A 21630-nucleotide genomic window follows, 5' to 3' on the forward strand; every position below is an offset into this window, starting at 1 on the left:
GAATAAAAAGCAAAGACATAATTTTTAATTGTTTTACATTATATTCTTTATTTGTATATTGTTAATTAACCCCCATCAATCAATCAATCAATCAATCAGTACATCTATCTGTCTGTCTGTCTGTCTGTCTCTCTATATATCTGTCTATCTATCTATCTATCTATCTATCTATCTATCTATCTATCTATCTATCTATCTATCTATCTATCTATCTATCTATCTATCTATCTATCTATCTATCTATCTATCTATCTGTCTGTCTGTCTGTCTGCCTGCCTGCCTGTCTGCCTATCTATCTATCTATCTATCTATCTATCTATCTATCTATCTATCTATCTATCTATCTATCTATCTATCTATCTATCTATCTATCTATCTATCTATTTATCTATCTATCTATCTATCTATCTATCTATCTATCTATCTGTCTATCTGTCTGTCTTTCTGTCTCTCTGTCTGTCGATCTATCTATGCCAAGCCACCCAGAGAGAAATAGAAAAGGCGAAAGAGAGAGAGAGAGAGGTAGAGAGCGAGAGAGAGAGAGAGAGAGAGAGAGAGAGAGGGAGGGGAGGTGTGGTGGGTGGGCAGGACCGTGAGGTTAGCGCATGCTTTTATTTTGAAACGGTCTCTCTGACGTGTGTGTACGTGCGCGTGTGTGTGCGTGTGTGTGTGTGTGCGTATGTGAGTGACTTCAGATTGTCTGGAGCGACGCGCGGGCCCTGCCTGTTGCGCACTTGTCGTCACACACCGACAGCAACGCACAGCAGCTGCGTGGATGCGCGGAGCCGCTAATGGACTTTCCCAACTCTCTTTTCCAGGCAGTGGTTTAATGACTAGGAATCCTCTCGGGCCGGCGGCTGCTCTCATCCAACCGGGACTCATTACAACGTGGCACCGTTACGCATCCAGTGGCCGCGGCAAAACACGCGCGCACACACTCGAGGTGCGTGGATTTCTCTTTAAATCTCTTTTTCAGTGTGTGCGTGTGCGTATTTTAGCCTAATTACCTGCCCTCGTGCACTAACAGGTGTGCGTTTAAGTGTGTGTGTGTGTGCGCGCGGGTCTCTCTTTCTTTTCCTTTGTGTGTGCGTGCGTCCAGCAGCACTTTCACTTTCATCAGGTGCGTGTAGGATTTTCATTGCACAAGAGGTGTTTGAGTTCCGCCACAGGACAAACCAACCCCCCCCCCCCCCCTTCCTCCTGATCTGGGTGTTTTGATTTGTGCACGAAGCAAATAAAGTGCGCGCAGCGGAAGCTGCAGGGAGCTGGAGTCCTGCAGAGCAGAGGTCCCAAGCGACTAGGTGAGTCTTTGTGGCTTCCCAGTGGCTTCCCAGTGGGGGATTCACTGGTCCCACTTCGGCAGACCAGTAGCCTGAGGTCCGAGTGCATAAACGTCTGCGCTCAACCAGTGAAACAGAAAAGTGTTCAACAGTTCAGGTTACGCACTCAGCGGAGAAGTCATTTCCAATGAGCGCAGCTTTAGAGGAACAGAGGACAGTCCGAGTTAAGGCTCTGTTTAGAAGGTGGGGAAGAGGCAGAACACGAGGTTTCATCCTTTCTTCCCTCAGGAGTGAAATGAGAGAGAGATCGGGGAGAGGATTGGAGGAGGTTCGCGCTGTCATTTTCTTCGTCGTATCTTAAAACGTTCAGTTTTGGTGACGACTCGCAGCTTCTGCTCCCACTGCGAGATGAAGGCTCGTTTTCCAACTGTGACCAACTGATTGAGCTGTCTGTTCTATCGGATACCCTCCTCTTCTTCACCTCTCCCCAGGAGCCTTCTCATGCTTTCTCCTCTATGATCATTCTCCCTCCTCAAGTGTCTCATATTTCTCTCTCCTCTCCTCTTCTGTCTTTTCTTCTTCTTCTTCGTCCAATTTATCAATTTGCTTCATGAATATAAACTTGTAACCACTTATTTGGACCCACCAGCCAGCAGCAGATCACACAAAGCAAACTGTTCCATCTCCGGCTGTTGTTGCTCATGAGCTGACAGTCCCAGTCGATATTCACATCAACCAGCATCATATTGATATTCCCTCTCATGGATTGATATGTCCCACCATCAGTACAGCAGTTGGTTGAATGGATTCTCTGCTCTGACATCATTCACCTTCTATAACATCATCTCACTGCTGCTCTGTGCTTGTTGCTCGGTCCCGTTTCTCTCCGGCCGCGTCCACACTGATACGGCTTAGTTTTAAAAAAACATTCTTGCCGTTTGTGGCAAGTATGTGGCTTTTGATTTACTCTGCAGCTGAGAAATTCCGGAGTAAACAATCAGCCTCCGGTGTGTTTGTGCGATATGTAGGTTCAGGTGTGTTTGTGCGATATGAATGTTCATGTGTGTTTGTGCGATATGTAGGTTCAGGTGTGTTTGTGCGATATGAATGTTCATGTGTGTTTGTGCGATATGAATTTTCATGTGTGTTTGTGCGATATGTAGGTTCATGTGTGTTTGTGCGATATGAATGTTCAGGTGTGTTTGTGCGATATGTAGGTTCATGTGTGTTTGTGCGATATGAATGTTCATGTGTGTTTGTGCGATATGTAGGTTCATGTGTGTTTGTGCGATATGTAGGTTCATGTGTGTTTGTGCCATATGTAGGTTCAGGTGTGTTTGTGCGATATGAATGTTCATGTGTGTTTGTGCGATATGTAGGTTCATGTGTGTTTGTGCCATATGAAGGTTCAGGTGTGTTTGTTCGATATGAATGTTCAGGTGTGTTTGTGCGATATGTAGGTTCATGTGTGTTTGTGCGATATGAATGTTCATGTGTGTTTGTGCGATATGTAGGTTCATGTGTGTTTGTGCCATATGAAGGTTCATGTGTGTTTGTGCGAAATGAATGTTCAGGTGTGTTTGTGCGATATGTAGGTTCAGGTGTGTTTGTGCGATATGAATGTTCATGTGTGTTTGTGCGATATGAATTTTCATGTGTGTTTGTGCGATATGAATGTACAGGTGTGTTTGTGCGATATGAATGTTCAGGTGTGTTTGTGCGATATGAATGTTCAGGTGTGTTTGTGCGATATGTAGGTTCATGTGTGTTTGTGCGATATGTAGGTTCAGGTTTGTTTGTGCAATATGAATGTTCATGTGTGTTTGTGCGATATGTAGGTTCAGGTGTGTTTGTGCGATATGAATGTTCATGTGTGTTTGTGCGATATGAATGTTCATGTGTGTTTGTGCGATATGAATGTACAGGTGTGTTTGTGCGATATGAAGGTTCAGGTGTGTTTGTGCGATATGTAGGTTCATGTGTGTTTGTGCCATATGAATGTTCAGGTGTGTTTGTGCGATACGAAGGTTCATGTGTGTTTGTGCGAAATGTAGGTTCAGGTGTGTTTGTGCGATATGAATGTTCATGTGTGTTTGTGCGATATGTAGGTTCATGTGTGTTTGTGCCATATGAAGGTTCATGTGTGTTTGTGCGAAATGAATGTTCAGGTGTGTTTGTGCGATATGTAGGTTCAGGTGTGTTTGTGCGATATGAATGTTCATGTGTGTTTGTGCGATATGAATTTTCATGTGTGTTTGTGCGATATGAATGTACAGGTGTGTTTGTGCGATATGAATGTTCAGGTGTGTTTGTGCGATATGAATGTTCAGGTGTGTTTGTGCGATATGTAGGTTCATGTGTGTTTGTGCGATATGTAGGTTCAGGTTTGTTTGTGCAATATGAATGTTCATGTGTGTTTGTGCGATATGTAGGTTCAGGTGTGTTTGTGCGATATGAATGTTCATGTGTGTTTGTGCGATATGAATGTTCATGTGTGTTTGTGCGATATGAATGTACAGGTGTGTTTGTGCGATATGAAGGTTCAGGTGTGTTTGTGCGATATGTAGGTTCATGTGTGTTTGTGCCATATGAATGTTCAGGTGTGTTTGTGCGATACGAAGGTTCATGTGTGTTTGTGCGAAATGAAGGTTCAGGTGTGTTTGTGCAATATGAATGTTCATGTGTGTTTGTGCGATATGAATGTTCAGGTGTGTTTGTGCGATATGAATGTACAGGTGTGTTTGTGCGTTATGAATGTTCAGGTGTGTTTGTGCGATATGAATTTTCAGGTTTGTTTGTGCGATATGAATGTTCAGGTGTGTTTTTGCGATATGAATTTTCAGGTGTGTTTGTGCGATATGTAGGTTCATGTGTGTTTGTGCGATATGAAGGTTCAGGTGTGTTTGTGCGATATGAAGGTTCTTGTGTGTTTGTGCGATATGAAGGTTCATTTGTGTTTGTGCGATATGAAGGTTCAGGTGTGTTTGTGCGATATGAATTTTCATGTTTGTTTGTGTGATATGAATGTTCATGTGTGTTTTTGCGATATGAATTTTCAGGTGTGTTTGTGCGATATGTAGGTTCATTTGTGTTTGTGCAATATGAAGGTTAATTTGTGTTTGTGCGATATGAAGGTTCAGGTGTCTTTGTGCGATATGAATTTTCAGGTTTGTTTGTGCGATATGAATGTTCATGTGTGTTTTTGCGATATGAATTTTCAGGTGTGTTTGTGCGATATGTAGGTTCAGGTGTGTTTGTGCGATATGAAGGTTCAGGTTTGTTTGTGCGATATGAAGGTTCTTGTGTGTTTGTGCGATATGAAGGTTCATTTGTGTTTGTGCGATATGACTTTTCAGGTGTGTTTGTATGGATGCTGATTGACTGATTCACTCTTCTTGTACCAACTGTAGCTTCACCTTGTGGCTGTCATGTCTTCTCTAGCTGCCGTCACACCCCAACAATGACAAGTGATGGTCTGTCGCACAAATAGAACAGTAGTGTGAAGTAGATCTGCAATGACTGGGACGACAGATGAAAAGATCTGTTAAAAGACAGAAAGAAAAGCATCGGAGGGATGATGCAACGCTGTTTATACCTCAATCAGTCAATTCCAACTTGATATATTGTAATAATCACATTTCATGATGGTGTCATCATGACATCATTTCTACAGTATGATGGTGAATGACTGGTTAATCTATTTAAACTGTGGACCATGTCAATAATGTTGCAAAAGTTAAAGCATTTCTACACGATAGGAAGTCATTTATTAGTAAATCATCAGCTTTTCATTCATCACATGACATCTCATGATGGGATTAATCTTCTGATCAATCTAAGCTTTTGATCACGATTATGATAGAAAATTAGATATGTTTTTTATTTTTTGACCATATCGTTGATCTTTGACAGATGCGCTCCAATAGTGAATCATTCGGAGATTCGCTCTCATGTGATATTCACACCAAGTTTAGTGAAAATCTGTCTACAGCAACGTTGAGTTATTTTGCACACACACACACATACACACATACACACACACACACACACAAATGTATTTATATAAGATCTAAAGATAGAAAAGAGAGGGAACTGGAGGAAAGAGAAATGAAAAACGTCCGGTTTATCAGATCCAAGCAAAGTGTTGGTGTGTGTGTGTGTGATTGTGTGTGTGTGTGTGTGTGAGGTTGTTGGCTAAGGTCAATAAGTCGTGTTTGCTTAAGAAAGTTCCTAAATGAGTAAAGTGAGGTGTCATTATCAGTCACAGCCTAGAGGAAAGGAAACACAGCTCCTTGCAGCAGCAGCAGCACATCACTGCAGTTTAATAGTCAGGACAGGTGCATGTAAAGAGATCGTGTTTTTTCATGAATCCCCCCCTTCAGCTGATTTGCAGGATTAATATTTATTTAATAACAGCTCAACTTCTCCAACCCATATAATCCTTTAATATTTGTGTCCTCCCTTGTGTTGAAAGGAGCCAGTTGAAGTGGTTCGATGCCTGCTGGGCGCCTTTCTATAGAGATTTTCCAAGCACTGTCTTGGTGGAGAACCTGTGGTAGACCCACAACTTGCTGGAGGGATTATATGTCCTGTCTGACCTGGTATTGCCTCGGGATCCCCCAGGAGGAGAAGGAAGTGTGGATGGGTTTGGAAAGTTTTTTCAAAATCAGCAGATATCGGTTTAAGCGTTTTTCGGTCGGGAAACGTTTATTTGACAGAATAAACAATCACAAAAAGAGATTATCTTCTTAATTCAGGTTTTATATATTTGGTTTTATTTGTGTTGTCTTTTTATTTTCAGATGTTTATAGTCGAGCCTCAATTACCTTTCTTTGTCGTAAGGGCTGAACGATATTTTATGAATTATTGCTTATATCGGAATCAGAAAGGGGCATGACACCAGTGTTTGTCTACCCAGCAGGATTTCCGATGGCTATGTGTGTGTGTGTGTTTGTCTGAGAAGTGTAAACCTTTTTTGTGGATTCATAATGAAGCTGTGGCGGTTGAAATTGCAAGATGGGTGGGCCGCCACACTCTAGGTAATTAGTGGGAGACACTGTGTACTTGTGCCCTCGCTGTAATTACAACCTGTATCATCCACTGAACATGTGAAACCAACAGTCTGGTTTACTCATTTGAGGCTGGCAGGCTGCCGCGCTGACTTCGCCCCTGGTGGAATATTCATGCATCCAGTTAGTCGAGGAGTCGTAGTGAGCTGGTTGCTCCCCGGGGACGAGGTGCAGCTGTGGACTGTTAAAAAACAACTCTCTCTGAACCTGAGAGTCTCTGAATAGAATGGAAATTCCTCAAACGTCCCTGTATGTGTTTCTGATGTTCTGGCAGAAATAGGGGAAACACTTTTAGCATATAATAGGATGCAATCCATTGCAACACCACCACAAACCGGAGCATGACAAATGATCTTTAAATTCCAGTGTGAACTTTATACACTCGGAATTTATCTCCTTTCTGCTCGTCTCTCTGCTGCGTGCTGTAAATTTAAACTGGGCTCTGGAGCTGCATCTGAATTGACCTTGTGGTTTGTCAGACGATGCGAGATTGTCTTACATGTCGGAAGAGAGAGGACAAACATATTTTCTTAACCAGAAACACATCTGATCACCATATGTGAAGAAGGTGCCCGAAGGGGCAGGTTTGAAACTGAGCTGGTGCAGCAGGACTCCTCTGAACTCCAGAGAGACCTCGTCCTTTAGGTTCTGCTCATGGGAAGGTTCTTCATTGATGATGGGTGGAAGATGTCGTCTCTGTGGGATTCAATCGCTCTCTGGATGCTCCAGTGTGGTCAACCCTGTGATTTGTGGGATTGTAGATGCAGTGATTTCCTTCTGTTATGAGTATGAAGGCCACATTCAATTTAATGAAATTATATTTGTATAGCACCAAATTATAACATACATTATTTCAAGGCAATTTGCAAAGTAAGATCAAGACCTTAAAATTCTAGAAAAACACAACAGTTCCCACAATGAGCAGCACTTCTTTCTTTAATGCTTTTTTTGTGTTGTCTTATGTTTTACAATTTGTCATTATGCCTTTTGTATTGTATGTAATGCACTTTGAACTGCCTTGTTGAAATGTGCTGTACAAATAAACTTGCCTTCAGCCAAGAAAATGTGGAAGAGAGGAGAGAAGAGAGAGAGAGAGATAAAGAGGGAGGAGTAGGGAAGAGAGAGGAGAAAAGAGAGAGAGACCAGGAACAGTTGTGTAACCATAGAGGTGTGAGGTGTATGACGACATTAAATTGTGATTAAATGATTAAAATGTCTCTGCTCCTACATCCTCCCCCACCTGGAGCAAGGAATGTGTTATAAGGATAATCTGGCCAGAGGTGAGGAGATAGCAGCTGGATTTTTATCCATTTTTAAATACTAGTCGTATATGAAGAACATGCAGACACTACAGGTGCTCCATAAATCCAGCGCTTACCTCTGAACATGTGTGGGCCTCTTTCTTTTAGCACTAACTGGTCAAAGCTGTGATTCAGCCCGTGAAATATCCCAAAATGAAATGGTTCAGGCCAAAATAAAAAATTAATTCAAATGCCCCTCGGAATGAACTGTAACGTCTAAATGTTTCACTAAATCAAAATGTTAAATTATAAACAATTTAAAAATACGTTTTAATGATCAAATACCTTGAAAAAAATAAAGCAATTCCCATCAATAGAGTTTACTGATATATAGGCTGGTAGATCTGCACATCTGTTATAGTTTTGTTTTCTTAATTTAAGGTAAATATATATGTGTTTATATATATTTAAATAGGGATGTATTTTTATGGTTTTCCTAAATTATCTACTTTAACCTGCATCCATGTCCACATTCGTCTTTACCAAGTCGACCACACGAGTCAGTGTAGTCGAGTGCAAACCAGTTCCCTCCTGAAGTAAACTGCAAACTGACAAAAGTAAGACAAAAAAAACATCAAAATCGTCGGCATTCGGGGGGGCAGACCTAGTTAAGTGCTGCTGTTCTAATTGGAAACATAACCACAGGAGATCTGGAGCTCATCAGAACCCGATGTGCGCTGTAACTGATTTCTTGCTCATAACATGCCGATGCAGGTGTAGAAACATTTGGGAATAAGTTGGGTTTATTAATAGTCCTACGATTGCAGGCAGCCTGATGAATGGAAAGCACACTGTCTTAAGCAGAGTATTGAAGGGATTGAAAAAAGAAAATGGCTACTTGTGGATGGTTTATTGTTTTGCCTTCTTACATTTTCAGAATCATTTCAGTGATGGATTTTGTAACATTTGTTTTTCTTGTTGCTGTGTGTTAAGCTGTTGGTTGTTTGCGCTGGTATGAGCTCATTGGTTATCACTTGCTCTCCCTGAATCGTCCATGATTTGTGGCACAGACTCCACATTAGATTGACTTTGGGCAACTCATTTCCACATCTGATCATGTAAATGGAAAACGAAAAGCAAAAAGTTTCTCTTAGTAATAAATCCTGAACTTGGGTCTTGTCCAAATATATCATAACATAGCGAAAGCTCATTGAACTCCCTGCACACATGTGACATACTGCTGTAATTTAGTATCCCGCTCGACAGCATAGCCCAGAGCGGCGTACTCTGTTTTCTCCTGTCTCTGTGTGTGTGTGTACAAAATAACTAAAGAACAAATACAAAGATTTTCCCCATCCCTGGCGGAAATTTTAGCCGGGAGCTTCTCTCCAGTTGATCAACTTTTAGAGACGAACAGATGAGTGTCATCCTACACTCTGAAGTCTAAAGGCTGGCGCGTGGTTCTGCTGTTTCAGAGTCAGGCAAGCGCAAGAGCCCCTTGCCTGCTTGCGTACCCCTCCTTGCCTGCTTGTGTACCCCTTCTTGTCTGCTTGTGTACCCCTTCTTGCCTGCTTGCGTACCTCTTCTTGCCTGCTTGCGTACCCCTTCTTGCCTGCTTGCGTACCCCTCCTTGCCTGCTTGTGTACCCCTTCTTGTCTGCTTGTGTACCCCTTCTTGCCTGCTTGCGTACCTCTTCTTGCCTGCTTGCCTACCCCTTCTTGCCTGCTTGCCTACCCCTTCTTGCCTGCTTGCGTACCCCTTCTTGCCTGCTTGCGTACCCCTTCTTGCCTGCTTGCGTACCCCTTCTTGCCTGCTTGCGTACCCCTTCTTGCCTGCTTGCGTACCTCTTCTTGCCTGCTTGCGTACCCCTCCTTGCCTGCTAGCGTACCTCTTCTTGCCTGCTTGCGTACCTCTTCTTGCCTGCTTGCGTACCTCTTCTTGCCTGCTTGCATCCCCCTTCTTGCCTGCTTGCATCCCCCTTCTTGCCTGCTTGCGTACCCCTCCTTGCCTGCTTGCGTACCCCTCCTTGTGTGCGTCCCCCAATTTTATACGACAAAGCTACGAAAGCCTCACGCAGCCCGCAAGGCTGTGATTGGTCTGCTATTTACATCTTTTCCGGAGTCACATTTCCGGTTTCAGGCCCCATGACCCATCAGAAACCACGGAAGATTTACAAGAACGAATATGGACCAAATAGAAGAGGTTTTGGCAGAAGAGATCTATAAATATGCCATCGTTCACTGTATGTGTGGAGAACATGACTAGGAGAAGGTAAATAAATAGTCAATGACGACTGCCACACACAAAGAAGGTGTCTCTAAGTTCGTCTTTGACAAAAAACATTACTCCGCCTAGTGTTCTGGCGGTGAATTGCTTTGCAACACTTGCAACCCTTGGAGAACCATCAATTAAAACGAGTCCGTCGACACAACTGCGTGAAAAGCCGCAGCCGCAGTTGCAGAAGCATGCGCCGGCCTTTAGTGCAGGCTGAGAACGATATGCTTGACATGTGAACAAGGGCAGTATCGACTGAGTTTATGCTGAATCCTGCCTGGCTGCCCAGGATGGTCAAAACTTTACTCCTGTTTTAACAGGCCACAGAAAGAGAGAGAAAGAGAAAGATGTGCCGGTTATGCGTTGCCACTCGGACGCCATTCATTCTAATTTGTGTTACTTCAGCTCGTATTTCTCTCCTTTTCATTGACAATCCGGTTCAAACTGATTCATACTGTTTGGACGTTGGCGGGATAACCTGGTGATGGCTGCGGATAAACCGTCAGACAAACTGTTTAACTATGACTCAGATTGTGTTTAATATTTGGGCTGAGAGATAATTAAATGTTTTGTTTTTTTCACTAGAGTTTTAATTATCAAATAATTATCCATAGTAAATACTGAAAAAGTATCATCCGTCTCTGTTAGAGGAGATGTACAATGAGTTAGAACTCATCTTAGTTTTTTGCAAAGATTTGAGGGAAAATGTCAGAATGTGGAAGCTCAATAGCTGCTTATTTAAATGTGAAGGTGCAGAACCTGAATCGTCGTTGTGTGGTCCTCATCGGTTCACTCTGATCCATAGTCTTTGTAGTTTTCTGTCGACTTCATCTTTAGAGCTAACGTGACGTGTGGACCCACATGTTCCATTCAGGAAGAAACTTTCAGATTCGATTTCCATCCTGTCTGACTGGTTTTGTCTCTTGTTTTCAGACGTTCTACATCAGGAAGCACAGGAGCCGTAGAAGGATCTGTCTCTGCCAGAGATGCACACCAGTGCAATGAAGACCTGAGAATCCATATGTGCCCCGCTGAACACACACACTGACGAGTTACAGACACCGGTGTTGTAGCAGTGTGTGTGTCTGTGTGTGTGTGCGTGTGCCTATGTGTGCATGTATATGTGTGTGTGTGTGCGTGTATGTGTGTGGCCGACCCTGTGTCTGTATTTGTGCCGAAAAATTCAGCTGAGGACGTAAACCAAAGAGTATGATCCAACTGTCCACCTCAGTCTACCTGCTAGGAGGCCTTTTAGGTAAGAAACGTGTGAGTGTGTGTCTGCGCTGCTGCACGCTCTAATTGATGCTTGTGTGTTTATATGCGTGACAGATGTATAAGATATGTGATAATGGTGTGAGACAGAGAGGGAAAGATGATGGTTGTATAGTAATGATATTTCTGTATTTTTTAAATCCTTCTTCAAATCCTGCGTCTTTTCATACCTGACCTTTTTAATGTTCTTTTCATGTTGTCGTCATACACACAGTCATCGGCAAATGTGTAAGTGGCCCTTTGAGGCTCAGTTACTTGCCCAAGGACCAAGAAGATTAGGTGATGCATGCTGGACTTAAACCGATGTTTGGTACATTTTTATTCTCATAACGTCAGAGCCACTATCACTATGTTATTGTTCCCAATAGGGCCTGCAGCTTAACTCATTGCAGTACATGTAGGCAGCAGTGGTATAGCTTTAAACTCCTAGAAGCAAGTTGTACAACAGAAGCATTGGTCTATTTCTTTATTTTCACCTAGATGCAGATAAAGTTTTCACTCCAGTATAAAGTTTCATCCTTCCCAGAGTGAGATGCGTCAACCCCCCTTCAGGCTTAATTCCTTTATAATTACTTTCTCTGTGTTCAGGTTTACGACTATTTCAACACACTAGTAGCATTTGCGGAAGATATAATACATCCTATCAAAAATTATGTGAGTGATATAAGGTACCACCATTCTCAACACGGATCACATTGAAGGCATATGATCAAAGCAGGAATTTTCCACACGTGTTTCATCCTGAAGGGCTGGAATCAAATCTGGAAGTGTCAAGGTTTCATGACATCCCATCAATTCACAGTCATTATCCGAGTCACAGACAGGGTTTTTTCCTGTGCTCGCCCACCTTGGGATGTAGCTAAATGATAGAGTAGAAACACAGAGTCAGCGACAGTATGATTTAAACAGTAACCTATATTTCAAACGGCGCAGCTCCTCATGCAGGTGGTGTGAAGTGCAGTATAAGCTGGGCGATGTTATCATGTGCATCACAGTCAAATACTGTCGGCACACATTTCCCCCTCTTGTCAGAAAGGAAGCACTTCCCTGTTCTTACTTTCCACTGTGGCAGTGAGGACAAGATGCTGAGTAGTGAGGTTTCGGGTTAAAACCAATTTTTGTGCCACTGTTATATTTCACTTGACCTTCTGAGTCTGACACATGTAACCGTGCACCCTGAACTTTTCACAATAATCCATGAGAGAAAAAAACATTCACATTTGTGATAATTGCCACTTTTTAACCACATGTGGTTTTCATCAGTTTCTGCTGATCATGGGAAAAATATCAGTCGTTCTGTTGTTGCAGAGAGAGAAAAGTTGAATCTATCCAAGATGAAGAAAACCATTTGCACCATTGCTGCTATTTCACGACATGTGGTCCTCATCGGGTGATGAACTGTATCGAAATAAAATGAGAGATTAAATTATTATAAATTTATGATCTATTAAGAACATGTTCTGTCTATAAATGTGTGATAATTGGAAATTCCCAGTATAACAATATTCTGATCCCCATTCAAATCGCTGATTTCATGATAGGTTATATATTACATTATGTTTAGAGCAGCAGCTAAACATTGTGTTCATTATTGATTAATGTGCAGATTGTTTTTTCGAATAAGAGATTGATCCTTGAGTCTGTAAAAGGCTGTAAGTCTAAAGACAGGCTACTTTATTATTCATTAATCCTCAAATACAAATCTGATTTATGCTCCTGGAGTGCTTTTCTACTGTTGTCCCAGCGGGGGCAATGTTGTTGTCAGTCACCTTGTGTGCATATCATTGTTAGAACTTGAGATTGAGGTCACAAGTATCTCTCACGATGAGGAACCTTCGTTCTCCCTGTGTCTCCTGCTGCCTCCCACAGTGTGAGGACTCATTGCCCGTAGGTGTGACTGGTTGCCTGTCTCTTTGTGTCGGCCTGTCTCTGTTTCCAGGTTGGACCCTCAAAGGTTAAACTTAAATGTTGTGCTTTGCTTTATTCCAGCTCTTTTACAAGTCAAACAAATCATTACATCATACAACTTAAGCTTCTGCTACACCAGAGTATCTCCTAGAGGCAAAATGTAAATATAGAAATGCTGTCAAAGTACAGTCAGACTAAAAATAAATACACCTGTCTGCTCGGTGCTGTTACTCCTCTCCTCTGCACTGCCGCTGCAGGGTGCGCGTGCAGCGGCATGACACGTCTCCAAAACATCTCATTTACCCTCTGGCAGCTGACTGTCAGTTTAGGAAGCACTTGAAATGATGTTCAGTATTTTTCTTAGACCAGATTCAGTCAATCATGTTCATTAAACTGTGGGAATCCCCAAATCCTGATGGAGATAAATATCTGAGCCCAGCTGTGGATTAGGGTTTGGTACATTTCACCAAACGAAGGATCACTGGCTCACTTATCTTCATTTAAGTCTTTAAGACTATTTTATTCAGTTCTTTCAAAGAGATAATCTCTCTCAACTGGGTCGTGACATTTACTCCTATTACGGTAAATGTTCACTCATTTTCTCTTGATATGGGATGATACGCGATGCAGACCATGTCAGGTCCAATAACTGGGTGTTCAGCAGATCTGTTTTGTCACAGCGCAAATCAAAAAGTTTGTCTGTCAATGATTAACATCAACCGCAAACACTCTTAAACCAGCCATTCCAAAGTACTGCCCATGCTGTGGCTCATGCATCTTTGGCCATGAAAATCCCAATAATCATTGATCAATAGTGTGTGTCTCACAGAATCAGCGCCATGCTTGTCCTCAGGCCATTAAGCAGGCCTCACAAAACATGAAAGCGACTTGTGGTACCTCTCTGAGGAATGGAATGAAGGCACTGCATTTAGATTCCTGTGGGTGATCATGTTGTCATGTGGACCATCAATTAGAAACATGACAACATGAGCTGTTAGTCAGACGGATCATCATACTGCTGTTGGTTTGCTACCGGGCACAGAAACGTGTGAAAATAATATGTTGTAAATCAGTGAATCCAACTAACACTAACCCTACCCTGGAACTTTATTTTCTGATCTATTTGTGACTTCTTCCTGATATTAAGACATTTTCTGAATAAATAGAAGCTTAAGATATCGTTGAAAATGGGTTTCTCTGACAAACAAGGCTGTGGAGCAGCATTAGGAAGACACAAGGACAATATGGACATATTTGTTTAATACTGCACATTCCTCTGTGACTAATGGAGGAAACCTGGAGGCAGATGTTGCAGTTGGCATTGCGCACGTCCTCGCTCATGCACCCCAGCCTTTGATAATAATTCTTTAATAATTATAAAAATCATAATCACCCTTTCCCTGCTGTATCTCTACAAGCCAAAGTTTTGTTTTTGTAACGCTGGCATACCAAGCTCATCTGATTCCCTAACCGTGTCTTTATTGGTTCTAATGCCTCCTGGATTTGTTTTTAAGATAAGAAGAGCAAACGCGTGGTTTGGGTCCTCCCCAAAATCAACAGTTTAGCTCTTGGATTTAAAACCCAAAACAACACGAGTGTGAATAAGTTAGACTGAGGGCACCATGAGAACCAAGAATGCATCAAGAGCAGTAAACAACAGGCTGGATGAGGACGGGACATGATTATAAGACAAATGGCTGAAATTATACTTCTAAAACCATTATGCAGCCTGGAATGTTGTAGGTTTCAGGCTACGAGGACATTGTCCAGGTCAAACAAGGAAAAAAAGCAACCTCGTAACAAATCAAAATATGATTTGGATAATTTAATCTGGTTAAATGTTAAACCTATTTTCAACGCTCACAAGGCCACATTCAAAGTCATGCAACAAAATAGTTTGTATGAGAGAAACAAACGCACAACAATAAAACATCTGATTCCTGTAATACCACCTTTATTTTACACACGGGTGAAATAGTGATGGAGATTCCCACAGTACAACCACACCAGCTAGTGGAAAGGAGTGAAAACTTCAAAAATATAGGTCCTTTTAATGCACAAACCAGAAGAGGACTCGAGTTGTTATCATTTTACTCGAGGACGAGACCTTGCTGTGACACCATTTTATTTTCAAGTGTTGTATAATGACAGGGATGTAAGAAAAAGCTTCCTTCAGCCAACACAAGCTCTACCTGGAGGTATTCAACAGGGCCCCATCTGCTGACCTCAGGGGTCAAGAGGGCACCAGGTCAATACATTTGAGAGGTTTTAAAGAGCAAGGACACTTGTGGAATGAGGCCATATCTGCGCTATGCTCCACTGGAGATGACTCCAGATCCTTTCCTCTTTACAAGGAGGTTATGTTTTCACCCCTGTATGTTTGTTTGTTGATTTGTTTGTTTTGATAGCAAGATTACACAAAAACAACCCTACGGATTTTTACGAAACTTAGTAGGACTCTGCCACTAGAGGCCTCTCACTGCCTTGTCACGTCTTTTCTTAAACACTAATTTAAACTTTTTGTTGTTGCCGGACCTCCCGCCTCACATAGGAATCACAGAATGCCATTCTCATCTGCCACTTTCATCTCCAGTCTGGACACTTTGTTGTTTCCTTGACACACCCTTGTAATAGATTATGGTTATAGATCACAGTCCTGTTCTCTATATCCATCTAAACACTCCAGCTGTGTGTCTAGGTTTACGTGATTTAATGGGCTCGTTCCACTCGAGCCACTCAACCCTAACCCTAAACCTAACCCTGGATGTTTTTGTCTGTCCCCAGTCCTGCAAAGAGGTGTTGACCTAAACCCTGAACCTCTCTTGTTCTGTTTATCCCATAATTGTCCCCATTTACTCATGTTGCAGTCATAATTTCCTCACATGTTTCACCGTCATGCTCGGTCTTCCCTACAATGTCTTGCATTTTCTTGTTTTCTTTTATGTCAATTTTTTTTTCACCAAATTGTTTTATATTCCACACTTGTTGCCTGAAGGCTGCGCATTTGTTCTTGTTTTGTCACCACAAAACTTGCAGCAGATCTTGTTGTGTTTGTCTTGAACTTTCTCCACCATCAGTTATTCCTGTTCTCCCGTGACATATCCCTCTCAGTCCTGGTCAGATTCTCTTCCCTGACTCATTCCTCCCTCGTTTAGCAGAGTTGTTTGTGTTATATGAAAATCAACAGGTGTCCAAATTTCCCAAAATCACAAATGCTTACCCAAATTCTCAGGTCTGTCGCAACGTTTTCATTTCATTCTTGACTCCATACGGAATATCTGTACCTCTTTAGTGTCTCATTTACTCTTGGTTTACCGCATTCATTGTCACAGTCCAGTGGTTCCACAAGACAAAATAACTAGGAACATTATGTACTATTGGTTCAACTGGTCGATCTACAGCCTGCATGATCCCCTGGCTATAGGGTACGCGACAAAGTGAAATAAAGGGCGGAGAGAACTCAGGATTCCTAAATTCTGACCGTGAAGTTTTCTACCCCGCGAGTCAGCAAAACCCCCTTAAACTAAAAACTCAACCTAAGTGTTTCTACCTGCAATAACTTATTCTTTATTGCTAGATGTTAAATGGTGAATATCTAATTTATTACCGACAGATAAATATACAGGAGGATTCTTAACCTCATGCCAAATACTGATAACAGTGTAATTGTATTTTTGGACGAGTTTATAATAGATTTTCTCTGTTCAAATAGCAATTTTATGGAACTTTACCTGGAATAAGTATTTTTACAAATTCTCTATAATATCAGGATCAAAGCTTTACAGCCACTGGAGAAAAACATGCAAACATGTAGGTCAGAATCTTGAGCGATGATTGATGTCACATTTCAAGAAACTCGTCAGTTTATTACAGTCGGACATCTGTGAACATTTATTTGTTTCAGATGTTCCAGACTGAAGCAGAATGTAGAGTTATTTAACTAAAATCAAGTAAGACGTTCTCCTTAACGTTTAATCTTTATAAAGCGATCAGAATGAGAATGTACACAGCTTATGTTGACATGTTCAGCTATTCCCTTTGGACTTGTTTTTGAAAATCTGAACCATACCAGACAAAATGACATTTTCAGACATAGAAAAGGAAATAAAGCATACTGTTTTGAGGTTTTAATGGTATCAAGAAATGGAAACCAATAAAAAAGACAGAAAAGTAAACAAACATGAGTTTTTAGAAGAGTTTCAAAAGAGGCCACCAAGGTAGCTTGTCATTCCACAGTCGGAGTAGCCTTACAGCAAATGCCCTACCATCCCCTTGTCTCAAGCTTTGGCCTTGGGACAGGGAGGAACAGCTGGTCTGCAGATTGGCAAGTACGAGCATGGATGGAGGTGTTGGAAAGGTTGTTAATGGAAGATGGGACAATGCTGCTCTCTAATTTAACAAGCAGCAGTAATTCTTTGTAATCTATTTTGAAAATGTCAGACGCAGTGGAATTTGGAGATGCTAGAGGTAGTCTTTATGGAATTCCTCCTAAATAATATGTCCATCTTTCTATATTGTCTGTAGTTTAATGGGTTAATAGCCTCAGCATCAGAGGCGCTAAGAAAGACACCACAGGAATGATGGGGTTGTCCAAGAATGCACTGACGACCATGTTTCTGGATTTCTTGAAGTTGAAGTCCTTGGCTTCACCTAAGTGTTTGCCAGAACCGTGAGAAGACTTGTGGCAGCATGAGGAGATTTTACAGAAATGCAGACTCGAGGGGATCGCTGTGTAAATGGACTAAAGATGTGTCGCACATCACACACTGGGAGCCATTAACCTTTGAGTTTATATTTGAACCAACCATTTTTGAACCAACTGTTAGTGGATCTGTCGGTTTTGGGGAGTTTCAGCAATGAGTTATCATTCTATTCAGTGAGGACTGGAACATGTATCCTGCTTGACCAGTTTTCAGAGATTGTACAGTATATTGTATATATATGTATATATATATATAAATACAAAAATGGAAGTGTTAAAAGTTTATTTTCATCAATTTACAAAATTCAGTGAATGAACAGAAGAGAAATCTTAATCAAATCAATATTGGGTGTGACCACCCTTTGCCTTCAAACAGCATCAATTCATCTAGGTAGACTTGCACACAGCTTTTGAAGAAACTCGGCTGGTAGGTTGTGCCAATCATACGCCTCCCTTCGTGATGGATGAGTATCTGCCTGTGTTTCTCATCATTGAGGATACCATTAATCCTCTCCAAATCTCCAACTCCATATGCAGAAATGCAGCCCCAAACTTGAAGGATCTCCACAATGCTTCACTGTTGCCTGCAGACACTCATTATAGTACCGCTCTCCAGCCCTTCTGCGATCAACTGCCTTCTTCTACACCCAAATATCTCAACTTTTGACTCATCAGTCCAGAGCACCTGCTGCCATTTGTCTGCACCCCAGTTCCTATGTTTTCATGTGCGTTGAGTCGCTTGGCCTTGTTTCCATGTCGGAGGTATGGCTTTTTGGCTGCAACTCTTCCATGAAGACCACTTCTGATCAGACTTCTCCGGACAGTAGATGGGTGTACATGGATCCCACTGGTCTCTGCCAGTTCTGAGCTGATGGGACTGCTGGACATCGTCCAATTTTGAAGGGAAATAAGCTTGATGTATTTTTTCATCTGCTGCACTAAGTTTCCTTGGCCGACCACTGCGTCTGTGATCCTCAACGTAGCCCTTTTCTCTGTGCATCTTCAAAAGAGCTTGAACAGCACATCTGGAAACCCCAGTCTGCTTTGAAATCTTTGTCTGGGAGAGACCTTCCTGATGCAGTTTAACAACCTTGTGTTGTTGTTGTAGTGCTCAGTCTTGCCATAGTGTATGACCTGTGACATCAAACTGTCTTTCACAACCTCACATTGGTAGCAGAGTTTGGCTGTTCCTCACCCAGTTTGAAGCTTCCTAGACAGCTGTTTCTGTTTCAGTTAATGACTATGTTTCAACCTACATGTGAAATTGATGATCATTAGCAACTGTTTGGTATAATTGGTTGATCATACACCGGACTATAATCCTACAAAAAAAGTTTAACTATAAGAATTGATGCTGGTTTGAGGGCAAAGGGTAGTAACACCAAATATTGATGTGATTTAGATTTTTCTGATGTTCGCTCACTTTGCATTTTGTAAATTGATAAAAATAAGCAATTATTATGTATATTTTTCAAAGCATCCTAAGTTTACAGCATTTTTTCACACCTGCCTCAAACTTTTGCACAGCATTGCATATATTTAAAATTTAATGAGTTAATGCAGCAAAAATTTTCACATTTATCATGGGTACTGCGGTTTCTGTTTGTGGATTGAGGAAAACCAAGAGCCTTATCTTTTTAGAATAGGTTGACCCCACGCTCAGGCTCAGCTCTCCGGTGGAGGCAGCCTCTTAAGCAGCTTTCAGACATGAAACACTGCAGAGGTGCAAGTGTGAGAGCGAGACGCTCAGCAGTTTCTACAGACTTTATCCACCTTGTATAAAGTAATGACATGATCTCTGCAGTGGAGTTAATCCGTCACTTCCTTCCATACGTTGTGGAATCGTCAATACATTCTTTGCATATTGGAAGTCAGTCAAATAGATATGATAGAAGTTTTAGAGTTGTGAGTTATCATTCAAAAGCATTGTGGATGGTTTGCAGTAGTTTCCACATCCTTCATATTTTTTCTATAATTTTCCTGACACCTATGATACTTATTATTATGTATTGATCCCTATTTGTGACTTGCTGCTGTATCATTGCAAATGTTATCTGAAAAACTGTTTGACCAATGAATCACTCCCAGTTGTGTGTTTGTGTGTGTGTGTGTGTGTGTGTGCCTAAAACAGATTCAACAGACTGAAACACTGCTAAAATAATGCCTTCATTGCCAAGAACACTTAATGTAAACATTTTATGTGCAAATTAGTCTACTCAGTCTCTCTCTCCCAGACTAAGACGCAAACACACATGCAGACAGAGTTACAAGCGTTCGCATGTGAAGGGAAATGTGCCTGCACACAGGATCAGATGCAGAAACACATTTTATGAAGCATTTACAGCCTCTATGAACTTTTCACATGTGCAGTTCTTTGACAGCCAGCACAGACTCATACACACATCCATCATCATTTACAACCAAGCTTACCAAGATGACTCAATTCATATTGTTCCACTGCTAAATCAAGGGGCCAGTCGTTTTCGTGTAATATACGAGTAATGTAATGTGAGTAATGACGATTTAAACAATTATAACGAGCTGCTCATCTGCATCAATGGTCTAGATTTAGTGGAATTAATGCAGGTAAAAAGAAGCAGCTGTGAATAAAAACCAAAACAAAGACTTTTCTGGGATATTGAGTTTTTGCATGCTTCATCTGACAGTCATTTTCTGTGCTCTACACGAAGGAAGACTTCCAGATGGAGCAGCAGCTCTTCCGCTCTCTTACCTGTGGGTTAATAGGCTGTCAAAAGAGTGTCGGCATCACATAACACACAGACGCATGATGCAAGGACACATATGGTTGTTCTTATAGAAGATGGAGTGGTCGGAGGTGGTTTTTCACACACTATTCAAATAGTGAAGAAAATTTTTACCACCAATGGTGTGAGAATATGAAATTGAAATTATTGTGACGTTGAATGTGACAATACTGCATTTATTACCTCTGGGAGGGATTGTACGCTTTTGTCTGTGTGTGTTTCGTTAGCAGGTCTGAAAGAATCCACTGGAGGGATTACCATGAAACTTGGTGGAAGGGTGTGGTGTGGGTCAGAGAAGAGCCCAGTTAAATTTGGTGCAGATTCAGATTTCTGTCACTTTCTTTAACATCTTTATGAATTACGTGTTGCGAATGATTGTGTGCAATTTGGAGCAGATCAAAGTATCTTAAGTGAATTTAAATGTGGGTTAATAGGCTGTCAAAAGAGTGTCGGCATCACATAACACACAGACGCATGATGCAAGGACAAATATGGTTGTTCTTATAGAAGATGGAGTGGTCGGAGGTGGTTTTTCACACACTATTCAAATAGTGAAGAAAATATCAAGAAAATAGGATTTTTACCACCAATGGTGTGAGAATATGAAATTGAAATTATTGTGACATTGAATGTGACAATACTGCATTTATTACCTCTGGGAGGGATTGTACGCTTTTGTCTGTGTGTGTTTCGTTAGCAGGTCTGAAAGAATCCACTGGAGGGATTACCATGAAACTTGGTGGAAGGGTGTGGTGTGGGTCAGAGAAGAGCCCAGTTAAATTTGGTGCAGATTCAGATTTCTGTCACTTTCTTTAACATCTTTATGAATTACGTGTTGCGAATGATTGTGTGCAATTTGGAGCAGATCAAAGTATCTTAAGTGAATTTAAATGTGGTTTCATAAAAGGAGTGAACCAGTTCCAGTTCCAGTTATAAATACATGAACTTTTCCTTAAATTGAAAGTGAACACTGCTTATGTAGAAATTGGTAAAAGTGGTAAAGTAATCTATTTAATTTAGATGTGGTTTTCATGGGCCCTGGCAGAGGAATGTGCTCTCAGCGCCCTTCTACTTTGGGATTCAGTGGAAGAATAAATAGATTAATATAATATATCAAGA

At 41.4% G+C, this 21630-nt stretch overlaps 1 protein-coding gene across 2 annotated transcripts in view; it reads left to right on the top strand.

Annotated features, from left to right (window-relative positions):
* Window positions 1-681: 681 nt before the first annotated feature.
* il34 (interleukin 34) overlaps window positions 682-21630 on the top strand; it is a 34775-nt gene continuing 13826 nt past the window's right edge. The window contains exons 1-2 of one of the 2 annotated variants that reach the window (XM_062390344.1): window positions 682-943; window positions 10798-11119. In XM_062390344.1, the coding sequence (XP_062246328.1) occupies window positions 11074-11119 (46 nt within the window). In that variant the 5' untranslated portion in view covers window positions 682-943; window positions 10798-11073. Of the gene's footprint in view, window positions 944-1245; window positions 1302-10797; window positions 11120-21630 lie in introns of those variants that run through there. The other variant, XM_062390345.1, reaches the window with a different exon arrangement.

This window comes from Platichthys flesus, chromosome 6, assembly GCF_949316205.1.
Source record: "Platichthys flesus chromosome 6, fPlaFle2.1, whole genome shotgun sequence".
NCBI classification, from domain to species: Eukaryota; Metazoa; Chordata; class Actinopteri; order Pleuronectiformes; family Pleuronectidae; genus Platichthys; species Platichthys flesus.